The sequence below is a fragment of the Eubalaena glacialis genome, chromosome 11 (genome assembly GCF_028564815.1).
Source record: "Eubalaena glacialis isolate mEubGla1 chromosome 11, mEubGla1.1.hap2.+ XY, whole genome shotgun sequence".
NCBI classification, from domain to species: Eukaryota; Metazoa; Chordata; class Mammalia; order Artiodactyla; family Balaenidae; genus Eubalaena; species Eubalaena glacialis.
The window spans coordinates 94789752-94809149 of record NC_083726.1 but is presented as its reverse complement, the minus strand read 5'-3'; the positions used below and the strand labels follow the sequence as shown (position 1 = coordinate 94809149).

At 38.5% G+C, this 19398-nt stretch overlaps 1 protein-coding gene across 3 annotated transcripts in view; it reads right to left on the bottom strand.

Annotated features, from left to right (window-relative positions):
* Positions 1 to 19398, bottom strand: part of ITPR2 (inositol 1,4,5-trisphosphate receptor type 2) — a 521178-nt gene that overhangs the window by 110510 nt on the left and 391270 nt on the right. For all 3 annotated transcript variants that reach the window (XM_061204256.1, XM_061204257.1, XM_061204259.1), the window contains one exon: positions 3883 to 3990. In XM_061204256.1, coding sequence (XP_061060239.1) covers positions 3883 to 3990 — 108 coding nt within the window. The remainder of the gene's footprint in view (positions 1 to 3882; positions 3991 to 19398) is intronic.

Below are 19398 nucleotides of genomic sequence, written 5' to 3'. Positions count from 1 at the left end.
GTTAGCCTGTTCTTCCTAAAAAGGGCTGTTGGGGAACAAATGACATATACAACATGATGTGCCCTGAGTTCTACAGAGAAAAATGCTTTATGTCATTATGTCTAGCATATGTCTAGCATATACCCAGATGTGAATAGTCATTATTTTGTACTTCTCTTATTTGGTATTTGTAAGAATTTAACTTTAAACAACAACAACAACAACAAAACCCAGGGTAAATGTTTTCATACAGCTTTCCTATGTCACAAGGGTTCGTGTAGACTAAGTCTCAAGCTTCATATTTATGTACTCTACCTAGCCCTCAAGAATGAATCACAGGATTGGTTTAAGGCAAAAGAGTCATTCTATTTCCCTTTGACTGGTATGGTGATGAGCAAATAGCCTAGCTCTGGGAAATGAGGCATAAGGAGAAATATCCTGGGGTTGCGAGGTGCTCCCAGGAAAGATTTTGCTTCCTGAAAAGACAGAAAGCCACGTGAGACAAAGAAAATAACAACAAAAAATCAAATACACAACACAAAAGCTCTTTTTTGCCTGTACCGTCTTTCTTCCTGCTTAGAACAAAAGGTGGTGATGATACTTAAAACTTTGGCAGCCATTTTGCAACCATGAAGTGACATATCACCAGCATAATAAGGAAGACTTAGCAGAAGAGATGGAAAAGGTCTGAGTGTTTGAAGACATCACTGAGTCATTTAATCAATTATAGAACTACTGGTACCTCCAGACTTCCCATTATGTGGGATAATCAAACATTTTTATTGTTTAAAAAATTGTCAGTCTGGTATTCTTTTACTTGTAACTGAAGCTAACTTAAATGATATGTTATATACACAGACCACATACTAGAATACTATCATAAAACAAAGAAGAAATTTGTAGTGGTAAATAAAATTCTTGAACATAGGTTAAAAAAATCAATTTTACAAAAGAAGAATTGGACCTATTTGGTATGGTAAGCAACTATGTGTGGGAAAAAAAGGTTTACTTGATCCAACAGTGTCAAACATTTAAAAAAAACTCAGGGTGCATTTAAGAAATAATGTTCTGATCACTAAAAGCCAAGCTTTTCAGCCCCTTTAGGATACGTTATGTTTGATCTTGGTTGTTACATTTTACAAGGGGCATTGACAGACTGGAGGGATTACTGAAAGAGATGGGAATGTGTTAACCGTAAAAAGCCAAAAATGTATACTTTTTTAAATATACTTATTCAACGAATGCTTATTCAGTCCTTAGGCGAGGAGTCCTGGGAAATTCAAAGTGAAAAAACAACATGACTCCCTATCTATAAAAGCTTGTATTGCTTACTAATCACAATGGTTCTTCAAATGTTAGAGGCAAGCTGTCGTGTTGACAGGGTAGCAAATATTCGGAACAGTAGGCAAACATAAAAGTGGGCTAGAGTGCATGTTTGATCAAAAAATAACTTTCTAATTATTGGAGTTATTCCAAATTGGATGTTTCCTCCTGAAGTGGTGAGATCACTATCACAGGAAGAATTTAAAGCAGAAACAGGATCCTTATAAAGCAATTCCTCCTTGGATAGGTGAACAGACTAGGTAACCCACAAGGTCCTTCCTATTTCCCAGGGTCTTTGAGTCTATAATATATAACAAACTATTATTTTCAACAGTACTCATTATTATGCTTAGGCTCCAAGAACAGTGTTCAGTTTTGGAAATAAAAGGATGATCAAGACTAGCTTCTGCCTCAAATAGGGGACAAGTTACCCAGAAGAAGCTAACAGTATTCCAACATGACACATTAACAGAACGATCAAACTGCTGTGGGAGCATAGTGGGATGAAATTAATGAATGCGTGAAGGAAGGAGGGGAGTCCTCTCTGAATAGGTCACATGAGCTGGTCTTTGAACGAGCATGAGGATTGGTCAAAGCGAAGAATTTAGATCATCAACTCAGACTGCTCCTTTGAACCCTTAACTTCTATATCCAACTTAATGCATTCCTCAAAGTCACCTCAAATTCAATGTATCCAAGAATCAACAAATGATCTTCCCGTACATTTTATCTGCCAAAGCTAGGACCCCCATGCGTAACACCAATTTCTGTCCATTTATTCAAACCAGAAGCCCCAGGGGCATCCTTTTCCCCAATATTTCCCTCACCTTACATGTGCAATCCAACATCAAGCATCAAGCCCTTTACATATGTATATGTGTGTGTGTGTTATAATATATGTGTGTCTATTTTCTCTAATCAAGTCATCTTCAGTACCACCATTTCTCCCTTTTCTATCTTTCTATTTCATCTACCTGCATTCTTTGCCTCATTCTCTTTTCCAATCCCTTTTCCAAACAGCAACTTCAGTAATCTTTTGAAGAGAGTCATTCCCCTTCCTATGTTCTTTCACCTTCCCTTCATTTAATTCTACCTGAAATCCCATGCCCAAACTTTAGTAGAGAGAAACCTCTACTTATTCATTTAATATATACTTTATGACAACCTTCTCTGTGAAATCCATCCTGAAATTCCCCAGGCACAGTTAATTACTATTTTCTCTAAATTTCGCTGGCCTTTGTTTATACAATTACTACACAGAATGACCTTCTCTATGTGTATGTAATTGGTAAAGAGTAAAGGCTCAGTAAACATTTACCGAATATATGTATTTACAGCTAAATCTCTCCTCACTGCTGGGAACCAATAAAAGTCCAACTTCAATAACAGCCTCTGTCTCTCACACACAAGTATTAACCCAACCTCTACCTCTGGCCCACCTGCTATTCTACCTGCCCATTCCGTCTACCATTCCTGATATTCTCTTCTAATCACTGGCTTTGTACTTTGGCCTCTGGGACCTTCTGCAGAACCTTGGTGGTTTGATGATTTATTCCTATCAATTTCTCCGGCTTCCTGACTTTGCCAGCTTCCCAGTTCCTAAGCACCTGATGTAGGCAGCAATGTTTTTGCTGCTGGTCCGGCTCGTGCACTGCACTAAGTCAAGTCTACCACCAAAGCTATTAATGCTTATAAACGTGAACAAGGGATTCATTTTGAGACACAAAGTAATAATTCTCATTATTGCAAAGGTTTGGCAACAGTAAACAAGAAGGTACAATGATTATGTACCTTGAGAGTTAACAGCAGTGATGCCATCATGCACTCTGCTGAAAACTAAAAATATCTGTCAAAGTGAATGAATGTGTGAATGCAAATTACAAGTGACAGGCGTCAACTACTCTGCTCACTTCTGCCTGATTAGCTCTGCCAACCAGTGTCAAAATGATACCATAGCTAGTAAATGACAGCCAGATGGGTCTCACAACACAAAATGATTAAGGCCATGTTGACCCACACCTCCTGAACTGCCACCAGCCCTTCAATAAGGTCTCATTTACAGGGGTGAGACTGAATTGCTGCAAAGTGAAATGGACATTGTTAAACCATTTCAAGCTCATGCTATCAACATGAAAACTTTACTAGCGCCTTCTGCTTTTCCCACCCTTCTGAACACTTACACAGAGATCTCTACTTTAATAAGCTTTCCATAGTTTTCAAAAAGAAACCATTTCTTGAAAGATAGTATCCACTATAATAATCCTGTGTCTAAAATATCACTGCTCTGCAATGATTTCTTCCAGAACCAAAACAAAACAAACAAACAAAACAACCTTATTAATTATAAAAGAGAATTTACATATATTTCTGGTCAAAAAATAAAGACAACTTTGAAAGATGTGCACATGAATTTCTTATAAGTCACTGCTCACATCTCTTCTTTTGGTATATATACTTTTACAGTTTACATCACTCAATTCTACTTCGTTGTTCTAGGAAACAATAATGAAAATGGTCTGAAAGAGAAAGTAAACATATCTTTTCACAGTTGGTCCCATTCAAGAAATAATAGATGGTTACCTCGATCTGTGCGGTGTGGTTGGCATAATACTTTAAGGCTTCATCTCCGTCATCTGGATCGGATCCTGGTTTGAGCATCTGCTGCAAGAGTTTGTTGTGGCGTGCCAACTAGAGGGGAAAAGAGGGAAGAAATGTGTTAGGACTTTTTTTTCCCCCTGTCCTGGGGACAAACTTTGAAAATACTTTGTCCACTTGTATACATAGCTTCACAGTTGTGGGGTTAATGGCAATTAATTCCATTTCAGGAAAGCATGTCTATTTGAAAGGCATAAATAACAACGTCACTATAGCAATCTTACATTTTTATTTGGCGATATAGGTTCTTAGCATGAGAAGACTGTGTCTTGCCCAGAGTAGGTATTCAATTACTAATTGTTGACTAAATACACATCTTCAATAATGTATAATTGTGCCAGGAAGAAGAAAAGCCCACAGTGATACATAACTGATACTCCTTATAATAAATAACTTGATGAACACGGTGATAGTTCAGTGTGTAGTGGTACCAATATAAATGGCAGCTTCTTATATACACATAAATAGGTATCTGTGTTTCCTACAGCACCTAATCAAAGCTCTACAGTTAGCAGTTTGTACTAAAATCCTATGCTTCTACATGTTCATATGTCAATATTGGTGCTTTATGAGTACAGATCTCAGTTTTATTGTAATTGAAACCGAACATTTAAAACACAAAAATTTCACCATAAATTATCTTAACCTGGTGTTGATAGAAGTAATCTTTCTCACTTGAATGTCTATGGCATTTGTTGGTCAGTTCTCTCACTTTGTAGATAACTAATACCTATTGCCTTCAGATATCTCTTTTATGGTTGTCTTGAACAATCTCTAAAACCTCATAATGTCTGTAACCTTTCAGATTTTCTTTTAAGCCTCAAGTTCCCTGAGGGCTTCTAGTAACAAAGAATCTGCCATATAATTCTTTTATTCCTAGTACCATTCCTATCTCTTACTCTGTGCCAGGTACTATCCTAAACATTTAAGTACATGAACGCATTTGATCCTAGTAAGAAATCCTGGGGTAAGCACTCTTATCCTCATTTTACAGATAGAAAAACTGAGGCACAGAGCATTTAAGGAAATTGTCTGTGAGAATGTAGCTTTCCAGCTAATAATAGAGCCAGTACTGAACGCAAGCAGTGTGGTTCCAGAGTCAATACTCTTATCAACATTAAAGAGCAATAAATAAGTCTTTGTATTACTCATGAAATGTTACTGCTAATTTTAAGTATAAAGAATGGAGATAAATTTTAAACAATAATCCAGAGCCTATAAAACTAAAACTAAATAAACAGCATCCTTGTTAGTGATAATTTGATAAGTTATTAATTCCATTGATGTTGCTCATTTTTGAAACGATTATTTTAGAATTGGCTTCCAGGGATATTTATAAATCACTCAAGAAAGCCATTTCCGGGGCTTCCCTGGTGGCGCAGTGGTTGAGAATCTGCCTGCCAATGCAGGGCACACGGGTTCGAGCCCTGGTCTGGGAAGATCCTACATGCCACGGAGCAACTGGGCCCGTGAGCCACAACTACTGAGCCTGCGCGTCTGGAGCCTGTGCTCTGCAGCAAGAGAGGCCGCGATAGTGAGAGGCCCGCGCACCGCGATGAAGAGTGGCCCCCACTCGCCGCAACTAGAGAGAGCTCTCGCACAGAAACGAAGACCCAACACAGCCATAAATAAATAAATAAAATTTTCAAAAAAAGCCATTTCCTGTTCTATATTTACATTTTATTTTTGACTGAAATGTGAATTATACAGATTTTATTACAAACCACAGTCATAAAACTTGTTGTGACTTGTAGGTGTTTCTAAAAATCTAAATGAGTTTCAAAGGATAAAACTATGGTAATCATTTAGGCACATGAGCATATGTTTTAAGAAATGGCCAGTTCTTGAGAGCATGGACTGACATGATTTGTGTACAGACTGGATCTGGGGCATGAGAGAAAGAGAGGAGTTCAGGGTGCCTCCAAAATTATTGACCTGAGCGACTGAAAGTTTAGAAATGCCACTTACTAAGGAAAAATGCAGGAGGAGCATATTCAGGGGGTGAGTATCTGGACTTTGGTTTTAGACACATGAAGCTTTACACATCATCCGAAGGGAGAAGGCGAGCAGGCTGTTGACGTTTGTCAGGAGTTCTGGGCAGAGGCTGGGGCTGGAGCTAAATGTCAGGGGTCATCAGTATATAACTGATATTTGAAACCATGAACCTTAGTGAGATCACCTAAAGTAAGCTTAGACAGAGAAAGGAGATCTAAGGAACTCTGACAGAGGCTAGAAAGATGAGAGGCATCAGCAAAGCAGACTGGGAAAGTTGGGCCAGTGAAGTAGGAGCAAAACCAGTGAAATCAGGTGTCCTGGCAGCCAGGTGAAGAAAGAACTTTAAAAAATGGAGGCAGTGATCATCTGCATCAAATCAGATGAGGAGTGGGAAGTGGTCACTTGTTTACCAACTTGGAAGTCATGGTAACCTTGACAACAGCAGGTCAGGCAGTGGTGGGCACCAACGCCTAGCTGTAGTGAGTTTAAGTAAGAATGAGAGGAGGAGAAGTACAAACGATGAGTGTAGGCAGATCCTGAAAAGTGTTGCTCTAAGGGGGGAGCCAAGAAATAGAGTGGTAGCTAGAGAAAGGGACAGGGTAAAAGGGAGGATTTTTTTTTAAGATGGCAATTATAACGTCTTGTTTGTTTGAGAGAGATGGAAAATTTGCTAAAGCAATGTCTTGACTAGGTGAGAATGGAATGATCTAGTATATAAATGGAAGAACTTGCCTCAGATAGAAATAAGTTCAGCCACAGTGACAGCAGAGAATACGGGTGGGCAGTTGTGGTGGATACACAGAGTAGCCATTTTCTGGTTACTTTTATTTTCTCAGTGGAGTAAAAAGCTGACAAGGAGGATGAGAGAGGTTTGGAAATTTGAGGAAGAGAAGGTATGGGACAGTCTGCTAGGGAAAGTGAATGGACTTGGAAAATGGGATTGTCAGGAAACCCCAAGGGTCCCCCTTCTGCTATGGTCAAAGTGAGGGCAATAAGCATCTTTGTGTTTTTCTCCCTTGATGTTCATCTGTCAGGGTCCAGACATGGAGTAAGCAGAGTTGTAATTAATGAGGTTGTGGTTTTGCTGGGTGAGGTCAACAACGTACAAAAAAGAGAGAGGTGGAATTTAAGAGTCTATGCGAGGAATGTATATGGGACCATGGAATCCAAGCTGAATAAGGAAGGAAATGAAGTCAGGAGGGACAATGAAAAGGTGACAGGATCAACGAATTGTAGCTTCTAACGTGGTTTTAAAATGTGTTGGGAGTTAGGTGGGAGAAGGAAGGGCTAGTTAGGGAGGGCTAGTCAGAGTGAGATACTCGGAATGGAGCTTACCGACAGAGTGCAGGGAGCAGTGATCAGCAAGGACCAGGTTTCAGGAGTGTCTATCATCTCATTGCTTCTCACACCTCCACACCACCCTGGTCCCAGTCACCATCTCCTCTCACCTGGAATTCCGCAATAGCCTCGTACCTGGTCTCCTGGCTCCACCCTTGTCTTCCGGAGTCGCCTTAACCCAGGAGCTGGCATCATCTTTTTGATCAGATGATGCCTGTTTTCTGCCCCAAACCCTCGGGCGGCTGTCACCTCATTTAGAGCCTGAGCCCCATCCTCACCGTGGCCAAGAAGGATGACAGAATCTGGCCCCGCTCCCTTTCTGGACTCCTCTCCTGCTACCCTCCCCACAGTCCCAGCCCCACTGGGCTCCTGCCTGTTCCTTCAACCCGAGATTCACGTTCCCATCTCAGGGATTTCGCAGTTGCGGTTCCCTTGGCCTGGATTCTCTTCCTCTGGATCCCCACATGGCTTGCTCCCTAACCCTACTTCAGGACTCCTTCCAAATATTGTCTTAGCAATAACCATGCTTTCAGAGACCAACTCCCTCACCTCCCCCAAAACATCTAACTCCATTTCCTGCTTTATTTTTCTCCATGGCACACACTACAACATACCATATTTTATCATTGATCTATTAGTTATCTCCCCCTGAAGAAAGTAAGCGTATGCTCTTAGAGGACATGGGTTTTCATCTGGTTTGTTCATCTGGTTTGCTCACTGCTGTTCACTGTTCCAAGGCTTAGAACAGTGTCTGGTACATATTAGATGCTCAATACATATTTGTTTAATCGACTGAATGTAAGTCTTTAAATCTTAAATTATGGAGAGCTTCCCAAGGTGAAACATTAATTTGAATAATTTCTTTTAAATTCATTTATTAAAACTTTTATTTCTTTTTTCTTCTTTTTTCTTTTTCAACTGATGTATAGTTAATTTACAATGTTGTGTTAGTTTCAAGTGTACAACAAAGAGACTGTTAATATGTGTGTGTATATATTATATGTGTATATATATATATATTCTTTTTCAGATTCTTTTCCATCGTAAGTTATTACAAGATACTGAGTAGAGTTCCCTGTGCTATGCAGTAGGTCCCTGTTGTTTATCTGTTTTATATATCGTAGTGTGTATCTGTTAATCCCAATCTCCTCATTTATCTCCACCCGCCCCCCCCCCCCACCATCCCCTTTGGTAACCATAAGTTTGTTTTCTATGTCTGTGAGTCTATCTTTGTTTTGTAAATAAGTTCATTTGTAAAAAAAAAGCTTTTACTTCTTTATAGTCACTTTATAGTGTCAAAATTGCTATAATTATTTTAAGAAACCTAAATCTAATGCTATTTTATGTGATATAATTAATAGTACAAACCTATACAAATAATTTTCATTTCATCCTGCTCAACAGAAACATGATAGGGCCTCTCTCTTTCCTTCAGTCTTAATGAAATGATCCTACATTTGTCTTGGTTGATTGCAGATAAGGGGCACTCTAAAAGGCACTTTAAAAAATGCCTAGGCCTCCCTTCACATGTTCAAACATTTAAAATAATATTTTCATTCATGATTATGTAAGTAATCTATACAAATCTTGGAAAATTTGAAATATATAATTTTTTAAAATAAACAAAACAGAAGTAATTGTACCATTTTTTTCTACCTGGATGTCTTTTATATTCTTTGTAACTGATGGCCTTTCCAGACTATAGTCACCTAGTTTCTTTTTCCTTGTTCTGTGTTCAGATAGTGCCCTGTACATATCTAGATAGCATAATTTCTCATACTGTATCTTAGTAACTATTATTTCTCTCCAACAGGCTGTGACATGCTTGAGAAAAAGCACCTGGTCTTACTCACCTCTACATTCTCAGAGTCAAAAACAGAACTTGGTACATCAAATAGACAAAAATAAATATTTGTTGAATCAGTAAAGAAATGGGTTAATTAATGACATTCATTATGCACTTAAGTGAGCAAGGACCCATAAATCTCAGTAAATTATCTCTGTTTTCTCCTCGATAAAAGAGAAAGGCCAGATAAATCTGATTAGATATCAGATGATGATAGAATTCCCAGTGTTTTCAGAAATAAAATATTTTAATATTTTTTCTTGTCTCATAGTTATTCATGTACTTATATCCCTTCTGCTAGATTGTAAACTATTTGGAGAGGAAGGGACTAGATACTCAAAAAATGCTGAATTGAATTGAATGCTTTATGAAGCAAGGATAGCATTCCTATTATACAGACAAAATACAAAAAAAGTAGAGTATCTCACTGATTCTGAAATGTGTGAAAATGACTGGTATCAGTATAGAGCTCTCTTGGTCCAAATTTATAGTTTACTAAAAAGCACAGTACAAATTCTCAGAGACCAATTAACATATGCCCAATTGTTTTTTAAAGAAAGATTTAGTCCCCTATTTATGCAATTCTATAAAAAATATCATGTAGAATGGACACACTGCCAACCAGAGATATCAGTTTTTCCTTAGAGACGGGGTCTTCACTCCGGCCACATTTTGTCCGCTATACCTGCCATGTACCTTTTTATATGACATAAAAAAAGAAAAACAACCCCAGCACCCAAAGATGCAATGGCATCATTTAGTATTACATTCTTTGGAAACCAAAGATGAAAACACTTGATAAGTTTCTGGACAAGTATAGCACATCTGTCGAGAGCCATCACAGTAAGAAATCTAATTTAAATCCTAATGAAAAACTGGAAAACAGCTAATTAAAATAATCAAGGATAGCCATATTACAATATCCAACTGTACTTGACAGAGACCCTCACCACAGTACTCAAAATCAGCTGATGTCACAACACACCATAGTCTGGAAAACCAACCAGCAATCAATATTAGTAATAATGAGAATCTGAACATGGGCAACAGTACTGAATGCGAAAAGGGATAATGTCATAGGTGGGAAATCTCTGGGTTCTAGAAAAACTTGTAATCCACAACAATCTTTGTAAGGCAAAATAGCAGCAATTGTTTTATATATGATGTGGGTTTACATTTGTCATACCTGCTTAGTAAGGGATGCCAAAATGATTTTACCAATAAAGAACTCTCATTAGCTCATTATTACAAACAGAAAAACTAGCCCTGAGATAATTTGTTGTCTATCATAACAGAAAAATTTTAAAACAAAATGCAATGTAATCATGGGCAGATATAAGCATATATATAAGTGAGGAAGGGATCAAAAGCTTTGGTGGATAGTCAGCCTTATAAAAGAATCAAGACATCCCTATGAAGCAAAGGACTACCAAGAAGGGCTAGCGATTCTTTCACTATATGTTGAAAAGAAAAGTGAAAATCATGCACCTCATTATTAATTATGACATATTTGTAATTTAGTTAAATACATATACAACACTGAATAGAAATTAACATATGTATATGTATATACACCTACTTGTAAGTACAAACCTTATACATAAACACATATAACCTACAGCAGGGTCTTTGACTAACATTGTGCAGTTTTTAAAATCCAAGACTGGGGAATAAAGATGACAGACTTAGGCTTTTCATTTTTAGCAGCATCCCTTATTAAACCATTACACATTTGTCTTCTTATCATTAGGATTTTAGTGTTCATTTCAGTTTGGGTCCAAGTAAGGTTGGAGTAAAAAAACCAAGCAATGGCACTTGAACATTATTCAACAATAATTATTCTTTGGCACCTCTCATCCGTGAACTTTTTCATGTAAGCTCCACTTTTATTAATTGGTAAAACTCACACGGCTACCAGCTTTCCAAAGATCACGAAGTGAGCCACAGCCTGAAGTCAGAATAATTGCCTTATCTGCTTAGGTTTGGTACACTGCTTTTATACCAAACACTCTTCTTGTTTGAAGCAGAGAGAAATCAGCAAAAGAGGATATAAACTAAGGTTTTCACCTATTCTAAAAGGCTTAAAATACACAAGTCTTGTACTTTCAAGACATCTATTTTTCTCTGATTTTGTGATTCTGTTATGTGCAAAGCATAGAACTATTGTGGGATTATAGAGAGAAGTAGACACTTTCTTCTTTTAAGCAATCTACTTTCTAGTTGGAGGAATTAAAACAATTACAGAAATGTAATTAAAAGAGGGAAAACAAGGGCAGAAATACAAGGAATCACATTTGGTTGGTGGTACTAGGAAAGGAATCATGTAAGAAATGCATCCGATAAAGGTTCTAAAGAATGGAGAAAATGATGAAGGGGAAGGAGGATGGCATGAAGAAGCCATTCTAATGTAGAGAGGGATCTGCATGAACCAAGTCATAGAGGATGGATAGCAGGAGACGGGACTAGAATTTGGAGTCACACTAAATGCCCATGTGAGGAGTTTGAATAGAGAATACTTCTGTGGGTTGAACTGTGTCCACCAAAAAGATACGTTCAAGTTCTAACCCCCAGGACCTGTGAAACTGACCTTATTTGGAAATAAGGTCTTTGCAGGTATAATGAAATCAAGATGAGGTCATACTGGATATTGGTGGGCCCTAATCCAATGACTAGTGTCCTTATAAGAAGAAGGAAATTTGGATACACACACACACACACACGGAGAATGCCAACTGATGACAGCAGAGATGGGAGTGATACAAGCCAAGGAATACCAAGGATTGCCAGCAACCACCAGAAACTAGGACGAAGCAGGGAAGGATCCTACCCTAGAGCGTTCAGAGAGAGCTTGGCCCTGCCAACACTTTGATTTAGAACTTCTAGCTCCCAAAACTGTGAGAGAACAAAAACCTGCTGTTTTAAGCTATCAAGTTTGCGGTAATTTGTTACAGCAGCCCGAGGAAGCTGTCTTAGTCTGTTCAGGCAGTGATAACAAAAATATCATAGACTGGGTGGCTTATAAAGAGAAACTTATTTCTCACATTTCTGGATGCTGGGAAGTCCAAGATCAAAGCACCAGCAGATTTGATGTTTAAGGAGAGCTCACTTCCTCACAGTCAGATGTCTTCTCATTATAACCTCATTGGTGGAAAAGGCAAGGGATCTCTCTCAGGCCTCTTTCATAAGGGCACTAATCCCATTCCGAAGGGCTCCACCATCATGACCTAATCACCTCCCAAAGGCCCCACCTCCTAATACCTCCTAATACCATCACATTAGGCATTAGGATTCAACATATGAATTTTGGGGAGACATAAACATTCAATCTATAGCAAAAGCCAATACAAAGCATAAAGGAATTTTTCTCTTAACTGTGGCAAGATAAACTGAGATCCTTACCTATTCTTTTTTGCTTCTATTGGAAAAGGAATTGGGGGATTAGAGAGAATCCATTTGGGAAATGTGTCATCTATCCAGAGCTACTCTCAGGACTGTGAGGTCCTTTATGAAGAAAATAGATCAAAGAAGAAATAACTCTTCTTCTAGCATGTGGTTGCCAGAATTATTATTCTGTTAGGAGTAGGGTCAAAGCCATGTTCAGAAGAAGAAAAGGTTTACTCACATGAGGCAGTTCAGCCCTGCGGTCTCGACAAGAAGACAGTCACCGTGGCAGGCGGTGTTTGCACTAAGATACTTTAGAGGAGAATCAGCTTCAGGCCCCCCAGTAGACAGGAGCACCCTCTTCCCACTTCAGGTAGCAGAATTCAGGCTGCAGGAAACCCCCAGTAATATTCACCTCATGTCTGAGGTTAAGTAGTGAAGGGCTCCTTTCCCAAGGAGGAAATGGTGGTCTTTCCCAAAGAAGGGAGGTGATAATATTAGAGAGTTGGAGGAGGGGTCAGATGAGGATGAGAGGGAGTGGGAAGAGTATTATAGATGGGCTATGGGAAGCAGAGGAAAGTGCTGATTCACTACCAACCAGTGTAATGGAATGGGTTAGTTGGGAAAAGTAACGAATCTCAGTCTTTCTTAAAAAGTCAGTTAAAAAATCCCTTTTTCTCTTTCTCAGGCTTCCCTGTTCCTTAGTCAAATACAGTTATCCATATTATCTTGAGCAGAATTTGGACTTTAACCAGAATGAGAGAGAAAAAAGGCAATATTCATTTTTCTGGATTTCCAAATAGGCTCTTGAGAATCCAAAGAGAAAGCCCCAAAGAAAGCGTGACCAACCGGGAAGCTGGCAATGGACAGAAGAGAGAACAGAGGGGGTGTTCATTCTGAGAAATACGGTTTGGCACCCTGGGAAAGAGATGGGGCAAACTCCTGAGCACCTTGCCAGGCAGCTGTGGAGGATTCATAAACCACCAGCCCAAAGGACCCCAGACCCGAAGGAAAGCGTGAGATCTCAAGACTGTTTTCTCTCATCCCTGCCACATATATGCAACCACAGGGAAGTAAGGAACCGGTCCCTTCCCTCCCCCTGCAGGACTGAAAGAGGGATCCTGGAAAGCCAGCATTACCCTACGTTAGAGCATCGTTATCCAAGGAGTTTAAAAAACATAGCTTTTACGTAACTAATATCTAAAATAAATTCTTTATGGTTCTTAGAGATCAGCTTATTATTTCCATTTTACAATGGTGGCCAAACTAAGATAAAGATACATGCAAAATGACAAGAAATTTGCAAAAATTTTTAAAACTCCTAATTTCCAGATGATCTAGACTCCTATTCATGAGGGTCTGTCTGAAATTATAGTAAAATCAATAAAAGACCTTTAATGATTATAATAAATATGATAGCTCAACCCCTGAAGCAGGGCAAAGAAGGAGAGGGGGGAAAAAGGCAAGAAACAATGCATTTTTAAATGATTGAAAGTAGTAAGTTTTCTAGGTACTATGGTTGTGACAGGAAGCATTACAAATTGTTGTGATGAAGAATCTAGCTTTCCTACTGATGGCTAATATTCATGCTAATACAAAGGTTCTCAGAATGTGGTCCAGGGCCAGCGACATCAGCATCACCTGAGAACTCATGAGAAATGTAGTTTCTTAGGTCCCACCTCACCTTCAGGACCAGAAACTCTGGGGGTGAGTCCCAGCAACCTGGTTTAACCAGCCCTCTAGGAGAGTCCAATCCTGCTAACAGAATCCTGGTCCTTAATATGTTTTATCACCATGACCAACTTATATTCTTGACAGGAAATCCCCTTTTTTGTAATCTAAAATTAAACATAAAAGAAGCAACTTTTTTAAAAGAAGTTTTTTCCTTTAAAAACCTATAAGAAAAATGTAAACATTTATTAAATACTCTTAATAACAGTAGTTTACTGAATCAATTTTTCAAAAAAAATTGAAATTGGGATCAGACATATAAAAAGTATTCCATTTAATTAAAAGAAAACTGGTTACTTATCACTCATGGCTTCCAATTTCTGAGCTCACTTTGCTCTTTTAAAAAGATTTCTGTACTCACTATTTACAATAGCCAGGACATGGAAGCAACCTAAATGTCTATCGACAAAGGAATGGATAAAGAAGATGTGGTACAGATATACAATGGAATATTACTCAGCCATTAAGAAAGAAATAATGCCATTTGCAGCAACAAGGATGGACCTAAAGATTGTGATACTGAGTGAAGTAAGTCAGACAGAGAAGGACTAATATCGTGTGATATCACTTACATGTGGAATCTAAAAAAAATGGTACAAATGAACTTATTTACAAAACAGAAATAGAGTTACAGATGTAGAAAACAATCTTATGGTTATCAGAGAGGAATGAGGGGGGAGGGATAAATTGGGAGATTGGGATTGACATACACACACTACTGTATATAAAGTAGATAACTAATAAGGGCCTACTGTATAGCAACAGGGAACTCTACTCAATACTCTGTAATGACCTATATGGGAAAAGAATCTAAAAAAGAGTGAATATGTGTACACATAGAACTGATTCACTTTGCCGTACAGCAGAAAGTAACACACACTGTAGATCAACTATACTCCAATAAAAATTTTAAAAAGTAAATAAAAAGACTTCTATACTAAAATCCCATTCAAATAAAAAAAAGTTTATTAGAAGGTTTACGTAATTATGCTATATAATAAATATATTAGTTTATAAAATTAGTTTATAAGTGTATTTTCATGAGTAGATGAACAAAATTACCTTCTAAAGCAAGCTTTTCCCTACAATTATTTGTCATATTTATTCTTTAGTTTCATTTCTTCAACTAAAACAGGTCACACTTTCTCCTACCTTAATACTTAGAAGCTATATATATTAGTATTTTATTAAGAATTTATCATTTTAAGGGAAAATACCTGCCATTTTACATTGTTTCATGCAAACTTTAGCAAAGTATAAATCTGAACTGCTTCTGATGTCAATGTAAGAATGTACATCAGTATTTTCTGAATGACTAAAAACTAATGAAAATAAACTGTATGTTAAGTAGGTCATCTTCTCTGAAATCTGTATTTTACAAAAATATTCTATATTAATTATTGTTGGCAGTGTCCTAGTCAAAATAAATAAAATATTTCATGGTGAAAAGCAAGAAAAGAAACCAATTCTACATGTTTAGTGAGCTTACCCGAAATACAGATAAACATTAATATAAGACAAAGAAGGCAGCAGCTGATGTCTAGGAAACCCCAAAATGATGTATATTCAGAGTTTTTTGCTTTTGTTTTGTAGAATTGATGACAGACATTTCTTCAGACTCTATTTCTTTCTGATGTAAATAAAGACACGTCTTTGAAATTTGTGGGTCTTACTATTCCCATAGAGGAAGTAATGCATTTCTTCAGACCCAGAGATAAGAGGATAATAATACTTTAGTATTATTATCTAGAAATAATAATAGAAATAAAGCATCTAGAAATAAATTTGCTGGATATTTACCATCATGTCCCCTCCTTAGTGATTTTTCAAATGTGGCTTGGGAAACACTAGCAGAACAGAAGGATCCTTCTCCATGACAAAATAATGAAATGTGAGTGTGAATTATTATTTATTTGATGTTAGTGTATCTCCCTCACCTAGAATATAAGTCCTGGGAGGACAGGAATTTTGTTTTGTTCGCGGTTGTGTCCCATGTAACTAGAACACTGGTCAGCATGGAACAGCTCCTTAACAAACATTTATTGGATGGATGGATAGCTGGATGCATGGGTGGATGGCAGGCATAGAGAGTTTTTGTTCAATTTTTAATGGTAAATGTGTTTAATTTTCCAAAAGAGATTGATTTTTAGAAAATATTGAATTACAATTTGTGTATGTGAAAGATGTTCTAATTCCTTTCTGGAATAAAGCAGTCGTTTACTTACAACATAAAGAAATTAGGAATTACAGCATTGCTTCTCTCTTCAAAAGTATTCTGATTCTTTCATTGTTTCTAGTGATCTTTTTTCCCCCCCAAGGAAAGCACCAAGAGGTGAAGAAAGCCGTCATTTTGAGGGCTTTGACCATATTAAAGTAGGTCTTATGGTTGGCTGAGAAAACTTAGAGAATTCTTGCTCTCAAAGTAATTGTTGGAATAAGTGGGATTATTATTCACACTAAGGGACTATCTCTGGTTCTGTCCCTGACCTTTCATGGGAACACGTACACAATCCCTTGACCTTTTTATGTCTAATTTACCGGGCTGTGAAATAACAGTAATATATATAATACCATATCAAAGAGAATTACTGGAGGGTCTGTGCTTCTAATGCCCCTGACATTCCTCAACCAACCAGACTTAGTGAAGAGTTCAGTATTACTATTCTACTCTCCTTTATGATAAACCTCTTCTAAGAATGAGTCAATTGCTCTCCTCTTGCTCGTAGTCTTGACAAAGCCATTTGAAAGTGGCCTAATTAAAGGCTTGGAATCCTAATGATGATTTTCACAACAGTTCTCACACTGCCAGTGTGCTCAGGAATCCAATCTGAAGTGCACAGATGAGCCAGATGTAAAATCAGGGGTGGAGTGTGGGGAGCTGAGAGGAAGCACTGCGAGATAATTTTCAGGAACCTCAAGCTCAGTTGCTTGAAAGCGTTTCAACCTCCGGTTTCTGCAGCTTTCTATTTCTGAGTTACATCAGACTGAGAAATACCATGCTAGTGCCATCTCTATGTTTAACTGTCTAATCAACAGCTGCTTAAAAAAAAGGTCAGCTTTTGTTAGATAGAGCGGTTCTCAAAAGTGAGAGAATTATTGCTTAAGTGAACTTCTGCATTTCAAAGGCAAACCTAATGAAGGAGGAAATGAGGTGGCAAGGTGAATTTCAGCTCTAAGTCAGGATTCAGATCAGTTGAATCAAACTGAAAAGAGACAAAGAATTGCAAACAGATTTCTTCTGTTACTTGTTCATTCTGTGACACCCAACACCTTTTCAATGTTATCTAGTCACTCAGAAGTTAAATTACCCAGGTTGCACATGAGAAGACAAAGAGAGGGCATGCAAAGAAAAGAGAGAAAAGGAGGAAAGAAAATTTAGAGACAAACTCATTTAGAAAGATTTGTTCTCCTTTCTTAAAAAATACACAGCTAATTGGTAGACATCTAAGGAAACACGCATTGAACACAAACATATAGATACTATGGACAAAGCTACTGCCTGCATTTTAAGCTTCTTTGGTATTACATGATGAGGTCATGAATTATCCATAAATATTGTTAGATCCATAAAGCACGTTATATGCAATTTTAACATAACATAAAGACCCACTTATCCCCATCCAAAACAACAACAACAAAATTCTCTTCATAAGGTAAGCAATCATGAGCTAAATATTATGATTGGTGTATGCCTTGTGTGTTCATTCTAAAATACCTCAGGAAACTGTACTGTGTGCCCAGTAATTCTCTAAGCATAGGGATTACAACAGTGAACAAAACAGACAAAACTCCTGCCCTTACGGAGTGGACTGTCTGGTCATGGGGGAGACGTACACAAACAAATATATGGTCTACCAAAAGGGGAAAGTGCTAAGAAGAAAATAAAGCAGAAGATGGGAGGAATGAGCTCTAGGGGGGGTGGAGGCTGCCATTTCAAACGAAATGGTCAGAGCACTGTAACAGAAATTTAAAAGGCAGAAGAAAGAGTAAATTCAATGACATAAAGCAGGATTATGTTTGCTGGCTTCAAAGCACAGCCATGAGACCCGTGTGGCTTAAGTTGGGGAGGAGGAGGGTGGCTAGAGATATAGGTAGAGGGGGCACAGGGGTCAGGTCATACTGAGAAGCTTATGAAGCCAATGCCAAGATTTGACTTTTGTTTAGAAACTAGAAGTATCAGAAGGTTGTAAGCAGAGAGGTGACATAATCTGCATTGCATTTTTAAGGGTTCAGGGCAGCTGCTGTTAGAGAAGACATTGAGGAATGCAGGGGTGAATGGAGCGGGGAGGACAGTTAGACGCTTATTAAAATAACCCAGGTGAGAGATGGTGGTGATTTGGACTAAGTGGTAGTGAAGGATGTCGGCAGATTCTGGAATATAAAGTGCAAGAGGAAGGATGCTGACAGAGACGGCTAGAGAGTGGGATTGCACGGTGCTTAGCATCAGGGGCTCAGAACAGACCTGGGTTCAAACCCTGTCCAATAACTGTACTTTATTCATACTTAACTCAGAGAGTTATGGTGATGATTACATGAGACATAGCCTTAGTACTTGATAACTATGAGCCAATTTTTTTTTTTTTTTTAAAGAAATAAGGCACATGATCATCAAAGGTCTCCCAAGCCCTGTTCCTGAGTGCGTGCCCTGTTCTACTGAAAGCAGTTGAAAAGTTTGGTCAGGAGACAGACACGAGCAGTTGGCATTTTAAAACAATCCCTTTGACCTCTCTGTGGAAAGTGGATTAAAAAGGGACTTGACTGGAGGCAAAGAGAAAGGAAGCTGCTGCATTAGCTATCCAGGCAGAAGGAGGAAACGGGCAGGAAGAGGAAGACCGGGCAGGTCTGAGGGATGCCCAGAGGGCAGAACTGGTGGGCCTTGCTGTCCGCGTGGGGTGGAGGAAGGGTCAAGATGAATGCCGGCTTTCTAGCTGGGTAACTGCTTAGAGAACCGTGCCACTCACCGAGAGAAGGACCTCAGCATAGTTCTGGGGAGAGGCTGGTGATGATTTTCAGACTGTTTCCCTGCGCCACAGTAAACGCAGACGGCAACACACAAGAAAGGAGAAGGTCAGGGCCCTCAGGAGAAGCCAGAAGGGTCTGGCTGCCTGTCACCACCTGCAGCCTCAGCACTGATCTTTTCTTGATGTGTG